At 46.3% G+C, this 13626-nt stretch overlaps 1 protein-coding gene across 4 annotated transcripts in view; it reads left to right on the forward strand.

Annotated features, from left to right (window-relative positions):
• The window catches only part of ND-13B (NADH dehydrogenase (ubiquinone) subunit ND-13B), a 206914-nt gene that overhangs the window by 162781 nt on the left and 30507 nt on the right, over positions 1-13626 (forward strand). For all 4 annotated transcript variants that reach the window (XM_067782210.1, XM_067782209.1, XM_067782208.1 and 1 more), the window contains exon 2: positions 13396-13557. In XM_067782210.1, coding sequence (XP_067638311.1) covers positions 13396-13557 — 162 coding nt within the window. The remainder of the gene's footprint in view (positions 1-13395; positions 13558-13626) is intronic.

The raw sequence follows: 13626 nt of genomic DNA on the forward strand, positions 1-13626 counted from the left end.
AAGACTTATACGGCATCCCAACTGAAATCACAGGAGACTCGCATAAAATCCAAGATGGAAGCGCAGGAGGCACGCATTTCAGGAATGTCGAAAATGTCATCTCAACTGGAAGAACAGAAGACATATATGACATCTCAGTTGGCTGAGCAGTTGAAAGCACAAGAGGCTCGTATATCCTAGCAAATGGAGGCACAGGAGATAAGGGTATCATCGAAGCTGGAGGCACAGGGTACAAAAATTTTACAACTCGAGGACAAAAATGATGCCGAGATTGAAATATTAAGAGGTCGTATACATGAGTTGCAACTAAATCGCCCAGCTATTCCAGCGAGCAATCAGAAGGTAAAAACTCAATCTTTTGACGGCTCTGTCCCTTGCCAGGTATTTAAACTTTAATTTGAGAAGACGTCAACAGCGAACCCCTGGAAAAGCTGAAGATAAAGTTGCTACACTGTTCGTGGCATTGAAAGGATCTGCTGCTGAAATCCTAAAGACGATTCCCGAGGGAGAGCGGAACAACTACGAAACATTGATGGGCGCTTTCGAGAGGCGATACGTAAGCGGACACAGGAAGCAGATATACCAAATAGAGTTGCAATTCCGCTACCAGAAAGCCAATGAGACTTTGCAGGAGTTTGCATCAGATGTCGAAAGGTTTGCACATTTGGCGAATGCCGACATAGCCGTGGAATACACTGAAAGGGTAAAAATTCAGAGCTTTATAAATGGCATATGGGACGTCGAAACGAAGCGAGCCAACATTTGCAGAAACGGTATCCCATGCATTGACTCAGGAAACGGCCTCAATATTGAGTAAACCAGCATACAAAGCACATCGTGTGGAAGTAGAAAGGCCAGATTGAGAAGACACAATTTTGGAAGCCCTGAAGGGATCACAATAGAAAAATGCCGGAGTTATGAAATGTTTCAAGTGCGGCAACCCAGGTAACATTGTACGTCATTGCAGCACGGGTCCGAATAGTTCCAACTATGTGGGTGGCCGTAAACGCAGAGCTGAAGGAGATGAGCAAATTCCCAAGTCCACTCAATCGTTAAACTAAAGCGAGTCAGCCGCAAGGGGCGACAGCTGGCTCCCGCAAATGAATGCCCCATAATCTCTATCTCGCAAATTGGAAGAAGGTCAAGCAATCTTACTATCGGAGGACATGTGGATGGAAAGGAACGTTTACTGACTATAGATACGGGTGCATCTCATTCCATCATTCGATCGCATTTAGTCAATAAGAAGATAAGAATATTTCTTGGAGCAAGATTACGTACAGCCACTGGAGAGGACACCCAGGTAATTGGAGTAGTAGCATGTGAAGTCACGGTGCTACACAATTTTATAGTGGCAGAGAATATTGATGAAATCATAAATGTAGTGGACTTCTTAATCGACCAAGGCATCAAGATCGACATGCAAAGCAAGACGATGCGATATAAGAACCCATAGCAGGTTAGGGGGTTAGAATATACATACGGTAGGTATGCCTGTCGGAAGAAGTGACTAAAATACTAAATATATTCAAGGAGTTGTGTAGCGCAACCGTTTCAGGTTGCCAGCTCAATATATATCTTCTCCAAACCCAATTGTCAACCTCACCTATCCGTGGAGAATCCTGTTTCATTAAAAGCCGAAGCTCTGGCGACCCGAACTCCTCATGGACCTAGGGGGTGGGAGGGCGGTATGGTCAAGGAAGGTTGTTGTTGTTGCTGTTGTTGTTGTAGCAGTGCTTCGCCCCACCTAATAGGTGCGACCTATCACAAATTGTCATCAATATCCTCTAACGGGAGTCCAAGGAAACTTGCTGTTTCAACAGGAGTGGACCATAATGAAGGGGTGTTAGAGGCGTTTGTTCCACATTACAATTAAAGAGATGGTTGGTGTCATGTGGGAACACATTGCAAGCGGGGCATACATTTTGTATGTCGGGGTTAATTCTGGATATGTAAGAGTTTAACCTGTTACAGTATCAAGAACGAAGTTCAGCCAGAGTGACTCGCGTTTCCCTGGGGAGTATGCGTTCCTCTTCCGCAATTACGGAAATGACTCCTTAAGCCCCTAGGCGGTGTTGGCTCATCAATCAGATGTCTGTTGGGGAGCCCAGGTTTCTGGGTATTCAACAGGAACTGTTTGGTTAGCATCTCATTTCTCTCCCTGATGGGGAGTATTCTCGCCTCATTATGTAGATGGTGTTCTGGGGACTTAAGAAGACAGCCCGTGGTTCTGAGAGCAGTATTTTAGCAGACCTTTAGCTTCTTCCAGTGGGTAATTTTTAGGCCTGGCGACCATATAGGTGACGCGTAGCATGCAACCGGCTGGCCAATTTCTTTGTATGTGGTAATGAGCGTTTCTTTGTCTTTTCCCCAAGTACTGCCAGCAAGGGATTTGAGGATTTTATTACGGCTCTGGATTTTCCGTACAATTGCGGCTGCGTGCTCACCAAAATGTAGATCCTGATCAAACGTCACACCCAAGATTTTGGGGTGTAGGACAGTCGGTAGCGTAGTGCCATCGGCGTGGATGTTCAAAATGGTCGACATTTGGGACAGGGGTAGCCGCAAATTTGCTTTGAAGTAGGGGAGCAAAATGGCTTCAAGCGTCTTGGCTACTGGATAGGAGAGATATCGGGCGATATGGCTCTCCTATGTTAGCTGGTTTCCCAGGCTTTAGTAGCGGTACCACCTTGGCCATTTTCCATTTTTCGGGTATAACAAAGGTGGAAAGAGACGGGTTGAAGACGTGTGCTAAATATTTGAAACCCTCTTTCCCTAGGCTTTTAAGCATCGGCATGGATATGCCGTCTGGGCCCACTGCTTTGGATGGTTTAGCATGACCCATGGTATCCTCAACCTCTTTGGCGGTGATGGTAATTGGTGACGCGCTGAATTTATGTTTATGTGCGTGTCTGTTGGCCCTCCGTCTATCTTTGTCGACCGTAGAATGTATTATATATTGTCGGCAGAAAGCGCTCGCGCATTTTTTCGCATCCGACAGCACTTTATCGCCAAAGGCGATGGAAACTTTGTCATTGTGCCTAGACGGATTCGATAGGGACTTTACGGTGGACCAAAGTTTACCCACACCGGCAAAGAGGTTACAACCGCTTAGGTGCTCTTCCCATTTCGCCCGCTTGTGTTGATCCACAAGCAATCTGATGCGTTGGTTTATATCCCTTATTTGGAGGTCGCCGGGATCGAGCTGTCTTATAAGGTCACGTTCTCTCGCTAAACTTGCGGCCTCCGCCGGGAAGTGGGACCGAATTTTGGGAATTCTACCGTCGGGAATGAAACGAGCCGAGGCGGATTTAATGACCTTGCGGAAAGCACACTCCCCTTGGCGGGCATCAGTCGGGATAGGGAGGGCAGCAAAGCGGTTGTCTGTAAAGGATTTGTATTCTTCCCACTTTCCTTTTTTAAAGTTAATGAAAGTGCGTTTTTCTGTGACGATGAAGTCGGCGGAACGCTCGAGCGAAATAAATATAGGCAGGTGGTCGGCTGCCAGTTGACGCAGTTTATGAGTTCTGCGCTCACGATTGAAATATCCGGCGAACTGTGACAGCTTCCTACTATACGTGTGGGGGCGTCTCCGTTTATTGTGCAGAACGTCGTTTCTTCCATTGGATCCGCCAACATCCCCCCCCCCCCCCCCCTACTGTCCACCCACAAGTTTGAATGCCATAGATCGTGATGGGCATTGAAATCGTCTAAGATAATGCGATTGTTGCCAGTGAGTAAGGTGCTGATATTAGGGCGGTATATATGATATTGCACAGAGTGGTGTATAATAAACGCGAGGCCGCCTCCATTTCCGCCCTCGCGATCTTTTCTGTGGACATTATACCCAGAACAGGACTGCAATGCAGATCTTGCTGTGTGTTTAGTCTCTTGAATCGCAGCAATGAGGACGTTGTGCCGCTTCATGAAATCGACTATCTCCGCGATCTTCCCAGTTAATCCATTACAGTTTAACTGCAGAATTCTGAAGTGCCTAGGGGGAGACGTCGTCACTCTGGGAGTAAGTGACGGGTGACTACGCCTGGGTTGTGGAAAGCCAGGACGCGACCGCTGTTGTGGCCTTGGGACTGGACGTCCTTGGGTAAGCATTGGGGTACCCGGTGTATTTGGGTATGCGGCCTGGCAACATGAACAGAACATCTAGGAAAGTGGCACCGTCCATGGCAGGAGCTGCATTGGGCGGATGTCGCAAACATATATATTCTGTGCTAGCAGACGGTGCAAAGGGAGGTAGGGACTAAGAGTCTGTTTCCCTGACCTACACAATTGCTTCCGGAAAAGAATTGGGTGGGGGGGGGGGGGGAAGACGGGGGCAGGGGCTGATGCCGGCTTTGCTCCCGACTACTACGTAGATTGTAGGCATGAGTGGGAGCAGCCGTGTGAGTTAGTGGCGCCGTGGGGCGCGAGCAGCAGCGGGTACTTGTTTTGGCTTGTTGAGCAGCGGGGCTGCTGGAAGGTAGCGGGGGGGGGGGGGGGGGGGCGCTAAGGCGCAGACTACGGGACGTCCTAGGGCGTGAACAGCAAGGAACCACAAAAGATTTATGGAAGTTACGTGGACGTCTGGTTTTGAGATCTAGCCCAGAACAACCTGTCCGATGCAACCATCCCGGATCCGGATTGGGTTCGATACCTTCCCAGAGCAAGAGAATATGGAGCAGTCCCGCTCCAGGAGCTGCTGGGAGGATGAAAGTTTGTGGGAGGGACGCAACAAATTAAACGGTGTTACACTGAAATGGTAGTCCTTGGTCGGGAAAAATCCCGAGTCGCTCCGGTACATAGAACCGACGGCCTTGAGAAGCGGGTCAAGAAGGTCGCAAGTGGTCATAACAAATCGTTCCCGGGATGGTCAGGCTTGGTCCCGGAACGTACCGGATTTGAATCCCGCAAAGGACCATCAACATCGATAACACTCCCCGAGGCCTTCGGGGAGTGCCATTATCGCTACAACAACGAAACGAAAGACCAAATAAAGAGATGTCAGAGAGAGTCATATTGGGCCCAGTGGAACAGTTTACAATTGATATCTGGTTGCCTGCATCGAATATGGGAGAGTGATGATGGCCAGTGCAAGAAGAAACTGATAGTTGTTTCCAGGAAAAGGATTCCTGACGTTCTCATCGGGCTACGTAATGGTCCAAGTGGAGGTCGTCTTGGAATCACGAAGACGCCCAAGAAAAATAAGCAGATATTCTATTGGGTTGGTTGCCGTCAGTCGATCACTGAGTGGATTGCCAACTGCGAGGTTTGCAGCAGAGCGAAAGGGCCCAAACCCCGAATTCATGGCCAGGTGAAGCAATATAACTCAGGTGCGCCATTTGAAAGGATCGCTATGGATATCACAGGTCCATTTGCTACTAGCAACCGCGGAAATAAATATGTACTGGTGGTTATGGATTATTTCAGCAAATGGCCAGAGGTATACCCAATCCCAGATCAAGAAGCGGAAACAGTAGCAGAAGTGTTTACAAACGATTGGGTTGAAAGGTATGGTTTACCAATGGAGTTACATTCTGACCAAGGCAGGAATTTTGAATCAGCTGTGTTCCCAGAAATGTGTAAAACATTGGGCATTCGAAAAACACGGACAACTGCATTGCATCCTCAGTCCGATGGTATGGTGGAACCTTGGTAGGAGCACTTTAGGAAAGTAGTAGACAAGTTCCATAAAGAGTGGGATACACACATATCATTATTCTTGATGGCTTACCGATCGGTAGTGCATGAGACAACAGGCCAAACTCCCGCTAAGGTAATTTTTGGCAATGACCTTCGACTGCCAGCTGATTTGAAGTTTGGGATAAATGCCGATGCGGAGAGAAATGTCAAGAAATCCACTTGTGTATTTTTTTTTTCTCGGACGTTGTAGCAGCGCACTGCCCTCAAGTGGCCGATGAAACCAGGCTAATCCTGTTTTTTTTTTTATTATATTTTTTTTTATTCTTTCTTGGAGGAAGAGATGAGGGAAATACACAATCTTGTTAGACGACGAACCAAGATTATGAGTGACAAGATGAAAGCCAGATACGATAAAGAAATTCGGAAGGTTTTCGGGAAGGAGATTTGGTGCTGTTGTACAACCCCCAGCGAAAGAAAGGTTTGTCCACGAAGTCTCAGTGTAACTGGGAAGGCCCATACAAAGTTGTAAAACGGATCAACGATGTAGTTTACCGCATATAAACCGTTGGCAAACCACGAAACAAAATGAAATTTGTTCATTTGGAAATGCTGGCAGCGTTTAGATCGGAAAATTTGTCTGATCGGGACGATCCGACTTGGGGGGAGGGCAGTGTGGCGAATATTAGCTGTTAGTAAATAATCACAATGCAAAAGCATTAAAGCAAGCCACACTTGCGTACATGAACACATCAATCATCATTTACGAGTATAATAGCAGCGCAAGCTGAGTAATAACTAATCAGTCTTGATTTAAACACGCTATTGGTTGTGAAGTATAATTGTGAAGTACTACTCCCAAAGTAATCTAAATAAATACCAGTTTGCAATGCTGAATATTGGGGTGATTTATTAACAGTTTAGCGATTCGAACGTTAGCAGAAGGTGCATAAATATCAGAAATCCCCAGAATTCGTTACAATATAAAGGGTCGATGACAATGCAATAATTTGATGGTGAGGTGACATAAGGTCAATTGACTTCTTTTTAGAATGGTTATAACCATATTACCATTGAGTTGCACTTTTCTACGAAAATTACTCTAAAATTTTAAATAAATAAATGCATTTGTTTACAGTAACTTAGCACATACACAGGCTGCTGAATTGTATTTTGTTATTCACATTTTAATGAGAAACAAAATGAATGCATATATGATATGAGGGTTTTAAAATTATGAATTCAGAAACATTTAATTGGTTTTCCAAGTTCGAAAACAGACAAAAGGGCTATGCAATTATATATGCTGCCATTACAGACGAACTGGAACCTTTCCGAATTGCATCTACATGAAAGAGATAACATTCCAAAAGTCCAAAATTTGAAAAATTTTCAAAATAAAAGAAAGTTGGTGTTGCGTAGCTTTTCAATAGCTCTGAAGACCGCGAAATTGATAAAAAGAGCTTTATCCTTTGCAGGAACTCCATAACTATTAAAATCTACTCAGGACACCAATTTTTTTTAATTTCCTCTTTTTCAGTAACTAAAGAACTATTGAAATGTCTGCTTTCGGAAAAATTTTAATGTTGGCCAAAATTTTCCACACTTTTTTACAAAACACAAATTGCATCTGTAAATTATTTTATATAAAATTTGAGTACAGATAAATTATAGTGCTTTACTACAGTTATGAAATGTTTACACTGATGAATAAAATTTCAAAACGCTTGAAAAGTTGCCTTAAACTTTAAGCTTTTTTTTAGCCTTAAACACTTGTATTTAGCATATTTTTTTGTTCATCTAGCCTTTTTTCTTCATAGACGCCCGACTATGAGGCGGAGCTCTTAGGGACTGACATCTACGCCGTTTCGCCTCATAGGAGGGCGGCGGGATGTCGGTGACAAAGAACTGCCAACCCCCCTAATCCAGAGTGTTATGCGGACCGTGCCTATTGGACGATTTGCAGCCAGGGGATAAATTCGGCTGTATTCGAACGGGGCCTTCCCGATACCGGGCCACCTCGGAAGTATTTATGGCTTTACCACAGTAAAGGGCGCTGCTGCGGCGGACGGTTCTTTCCCCGTATATAATACTGGACCGCCGAGCCCGCCTTATCGGGCAGGTGGTCGTACGACCAATATGAACGACTCATTACCTAATTGTAATAAGGACGATGTAAAGAGGAGAACTGATACCAAGGACAAGAATTGTACAACGTTTGGGAGCAGTGGTCGACCCAACAAGTGGAGATCGAGCGCTTGGAATGGCCCCATGAGGCGGTAGAAGTAGGTCGAAGGCAGTTCAAAAGGTTTTCTGCGAGAAACCCTCGGTTCTGCAACCGGTACAAGGAGGAAGAAGCGTCGAATGGCAGAATGAAGAGGCAACGTTCGGCGGAAGACGACAAGCCTGCTTTCAAGAGGCAGAAAGGACCCAGTCCCAGAGCCGCGAGGCAGGACAGTCGCATAGACAAGACAAGTAGGCCCAAAGCTGTAAGACAGATGGGCCCCAATAGCGAGGTAGCAACTACCTCGAAAGCTGCGAGTCAGCGGGAAGTGCCAACTACGGAGGTAGGAGATAAGCCAAAGGGAGATAACGCTAAGACTCCGGGTTTCTCGGAGGTGCCATAGGGAGATAACACTAAGACTCCGGCTGTCCCCGAGAAGATGAGTGATGTGGCAAAGCAGTCACTGACTGTGGCGCTGGTTGATCGTAGCAGTCCTTTCGGACAAATGACTACTGAAAGGTGGAGATCTGTGGAAAGGGAGCTTATTAGCTTAATGCTTAAGATGATGCGGGAACAACCAAGTAAGCCCCTGCCAACCTTTGATTCGTGCGACAACTTCGCGAGCTTGCAGTGGCTGGAGGAAGTACTTCCAAACCTCCAAAGGCAAGGCACGAACGCGCGGTTTGAGGTGGTGGATAAAGCGCAAATCCCCACGGTACCAAAAGTTAAGGTATGGATACCATGCGTGATGAAGTCGGAGGATACACTGCGACTTCTGCAGAATCAGAATCCGAACATACCGACACAGGAGTGGAAGGTACTTACTGTATCTCGGCCTACCGAGGATGGTCAGTTCTATATCTTCCAAATAAACATGCAGGCGGAGGATATTTTGTACACGCAATTTGGCAAAATGTCCTTTGGCACTGGCAAAATTTACATGCGACTCAGGAAAAGAAGTCCCGAGGATAAAAACCCTAACACGCTAGAGGTGGTCGAAGTCGAAAAGGACTTCAAAAGCCTAAAGGAAAAAAGACAGGGGAGGTTCTCGACGTCACCACGAATGTGCTAGAAGAGGACCAACCGCTAAATGGTGCTGTGACTCCCACAGAGGAACACCCGTCACAACAGTCCCGAGAGGCTGAAGGGGGCCTCGAATACTCTAAACCAAAAGGGCAAGGGGAGGACGACGACGTCAAGACGAAGGTGCTGGAGGGGGACAAACAGTCCAATGGTGCTGCGAGTCCTACAGATAAACCTCCAACACAGTAGAGTGGCGTCGAGCGAACTTCTCCTAAACCTTGAGGAGGGTTCGTTTGACGTGGCGCTGATCCAGGAGCCGTGGCTCTCATCGGGAGGAAAGGTTTTTGGACTTAGCGCGCGCGGGTTTGGCGTTTACTACGCGCAAACGGAAGGACGGGAGCGAGCTGTAGTAATGGTAAGGAAACAGCTGCATTCATATATACTGCCTAATTACACCACTGAGGAACTCGTAGCGGTGGCCGTTGAGCAAAAGAATAAGCAGGCATTTATCCTGGCGTCCTGCTACATGGCCCATGATGCGGAGGTTCCACCGGTGGAGTGCAAAAGGCTAGTACAGGAGGAAGGGCGGTTTGTCATATGCGCAGATGCAAATGCGTGGGGAGGAGCAGATACGAACGGGGGATGCGAACCTCTATTTTATTACATCCTGCAGACCAATTTGCAGATAGCCAACAGGGGAAATGTCCCTACATACATTGGTACAACATCCAGCAATGTTAGGGATGTTACATTGAGCTCCGAGCGTGATATATCAAGGTATGATTGGATGGTTCTTGATAGACCACCCTTCTCCGACCATGCGTATATCAGCTTCAGCATCCCCCTAAAGAGGGTAGAGAAGGGAGGAACCTTTAGAAACCCTAGGTCAACGAACTGGACTAAATTCCAAAAACATGTAGAAACAAAACTGGCACAACCCAAAGAGGTCGCTAATGTACAGGTACTGGAGGAGTCGAATGAATTCCTAATAAGGACGCTTATGACTGCGTATAACAAAGCTTGCCCTCTAAGAAGATTCAGAGGAAAAGCAAAGCCGCCATGCTGGAGAAATAAGCTGAGTCTTCTAAGAAGACAGGTAAAATAAATGTTTAAGCTCGCAAAGACCGCGGAAAGCGAAGCGTGTCGGGACGAGTACAGGGATCTACTGAGGATATACAAGCGTGAAATTACCAGGGCGAAGAGAAACTCATGGAAAAGTTTCTGTACGGACATAGAGTGCTCCAGCGAAATAGCATGGTTGAAAAAAGTCCTAGCAATGGGAAACATAGTCCAGGAACTAATAAAGAAAGAGAACGGGGAATGGTCACGTAATAGTGAGGAATCCCTTGAGGTGCTTCTCGATACACATTTCCCATCGGTAGACGGTTTAGAAGAGCCAGCAGACATCACTCACACTTCGATCACGGAGCTAGTAGTGCCGGGATTGGTGACCGATGCCAAGATCGAGTGGGCAGTGAAGACGTTTTCTAAGTTTAAATCGCCGGGCCCAGATGGTATATTCCCGGCCATGCTACAAGTCCCAAGTAGGGCGGTCGTGGAATGGCTTAAAATAATATTCGAATGGTGCATATCACTTAATCATGTACCGCACTCTTGGAGAACTGCTCGTGTAGCTTTTCTACCAAAGGCGGGGAAGATCGGTCACGTGTATCCCAAAGACTATAGACCCATTAGCTTAACATCATTTCTGCTCAAAACCTTTGAGAAGTTGATAGATGTGTGCATAAAGTCCAACGTGGATGAAAAGCTGCTCTCCACAACACAGCATGCGTACGCCAAAGGCAAGTCGGTAGACACCGCATTGCCTAGGGTGGTAATAAGCATAGAGAAATCCCTGGAATATAAAGAGTATGCTCTAGGAGTCTTCTTGGACATTGCCGGGGCTTTCAATAATGTTGCAAAATGGGCGATTATGGATGGTCTTAATTACATTAAAGTACATCCTGCCTTAATCAGATGGAACGGCTGCATGTTAAATTGCAGAAAGATTACATCACAATAGGGATTGTACGAGGCCACGAAATCAGTGGACAGGGGCACGCCGCAGGGAGGGGTGCTATCACCTCTGCTGTGGACGCTGGTCATCAACCAACTGCTCAGGTAATTCGATGAGGGACCCGTAAAACTTACGGCTTACGCATATGACGTTGCAATTGTCATAAGTGGAAAGTGCCTTCCAACGATTAGTTCTTTGATGGATCGGGCGCTTCGGGATATTCATACTGGGCATCTAATGTCGGGTTTAAAGTCAATGCGGAGAAGACGGATATGGTCTTGTTTACAAAGAGGTACAAGGTCCCAAATTGGACCAGGCCTAAGTTAGGAGGGGTGATCTTACAGGAGAAACCTTGCACAAAATATCTAGGTATCATCCTAGACAGTAAGCTGTCATGGAAGTTCAACGTGGAGGAGAGGGTCTAGAAGGCCTCAACGGCACTCTATGCATGTAAAAGAATGCTGGGGTGTACGTGGGGCTTATCACCCTCTGTTGTTGTTGTTGTTGTTGTAGCGATTAGGTTACCCCCCGAAGGCTTTGGGGAGTGTTATCGATGTGATGGTCCTTTGTCGGATACAGATCCGATACGCTCCGGTAACACAGCACCATTAAGGTGCTGGCCCGACCATCTCGGGAACGATTTATATGGCCACATTGAACCTTCAGGGCATCCCTCCCTCCATGAAGAGCTTGGGGTCGCCAGAGCCTCGTCTGTTAGTGAAACGGGATTCGCCGCTCGAAGGTGAGGTTGACAATTGGGTTGGAGAAGCTATATATTGCGCTACACAACCCCTTGAATCCCGCTTATCACCCTCTCTTTCTCATTGGGTTTTTACAGCGATTGTAAGCCCTATTCTATACTATGGAGTTCTTGTTTGGTGGAAAGCCACACAAAAAACAACATACCACAAAAAATTAGAGGGGGTATGGAGACTATCGATGATTAGCATTACGGGAGCCCTGAAAACAACCCCGACGGCTGCACTGTATGCCATTCTGCACATTCCACCTGTAGACCTGGTAGCAAAGAAGAAAGCATTACCGACCGCAACCAGGCTCGGTGCTTCGGGGCAGCTTGAGCGCCGACCATATGGCCGTATTAGTATAGCGTAACAAGACGAACAGACTACCTGATTCCCTATCTGCGCTTCGAGGGAGATCTTAAGGCCACAATAGAGGTGGACGGTTGGCGCAAGGGTGGCAAATGGCGGACGAGGCGATACATGTGTACACCGATGGTTCCAAAGTAGTGGAAGGAGTAGGGTCTGCGGTATACTGCGCTGATCCGGAAATAAGCAGATCCTACAGGCTGCCGGATTAATGTAGCGTATTCCAAGCGGAAATATTAGCCGTAACCAAAGCAGTAGAAACCCTGGAAGAGAATAGCTTAAGCTGCAACTTTGTTGAATTTATATTGACAGTCAAGCAGCAATTAAGGCAGTCTCGCATAGCACAGCATCTAAATGCGTCTTAGAGAGTAAGCAGTCTCTGGAGAGAATCGGGACAGGGAGAAGCATACATCTATATTGGGTCCCAGGGCATATGGGAATGAAAAAGCGGACGAACTAGCTAAAAAGGGCGCATCCCTTGAAGCTTGCTCCGTAGACGTCCCAATTAGATTGGGCAAGATTAAGCGAATGCGAGAGGTGCACATGATCAACCAAGCGGGAAAGGCGTGGGTTCAAGCGCGGAGCTGTAAAGTGTCCAAGATTATGTGTAGGTCTTACAACCTTAGACTAACAAATTTGCTTCTATCATTAAAAGAGAGGACTGTAGACTCATGACGGGTATTCTGACTGGACACTGCCTTCTGGTGTCACATGCCTTTAAATTAGGCTTGGTCAGTGATAGCAGATGTAGGAAGTGTGGGTTGGAGGAGGAAACGATCGAGCACGTTCTGTGCTCGTGCCCTGCACTTGCCAGGCTAAGACTCCAGCTATTAGGAGTGATACAGCTGTCAGATCTAGAAGCAGCAAGTGGCTTAAGTCCTAGGAAGCTTCTAGTAGTTGCCAAGAGGACGGAGTTATAACATAGGTCCTGGTTTTTGATACGGTTTAGCAGTTTGGTCGTTAAAACAAACTTCTGGTAACACTACGGACTCAATCAGTGTATGTGAGGTCCTCATGGACCGGCCAGTTCAACCTAACATAGCCTTTTTTCTGAAAAAGTTCTCGCAACACTGGTGGTAAGTATTGCCTAAAAATGTGCTCTCAATCCTAGAAAATAGGCAAAAGGCCACGTGCAGACTGTGCACAGGGAGTTAGGGCTTATATTGATTTAAGAACAAGAGATTGATTTTGTCGTAAATGCCATAAGAAATTCCTATATATGTATATATACCTAATATGTTAGATAAAAATGATTTGTTATATTTCGAAATGCAAAAATAGAAATCAGGTTCAATGCGGTATATGTAAATTATGAGCCATACAAATCTCCTCGGTCTAAGCTACATAATAATAATACTTACCATGTTAACAAATATTTACTTTTTCAGACCACTGGCCTTACAGGTTTGGCGGTATCCAGTCATCCTCATCACACCTTAGGAGCTCTATACGGCAAAATTTTAAGAGCTCTTGCCAAAATGCCACAAGAGGCATCCTACCGGAAATACACTGAAAAAGTGGTCCAAAACAGGCTTAAAGCAGTTGAGGTGGTAAGTCGGCCTTTTTATCTTTGTCCTCTCTACAAAACTAGCCGTCTTAACAATGTTGTTAATCAAAAT

This window comes from Eurosta solidaginis, chromosome 4 (genome assembly GCF_040869045.1).
Source record: "Eurosta solidaginis isolate ZX-2024a chromosome 4, ASM4086904v1, whole genome shotgun sequence".
NCBI classification, from domain to species: Eukaryota; Metazoa; Arthropoda; class Insecta; order Diptera; family Tephritidae; genus Eurosta; species Eurosta solidaginis.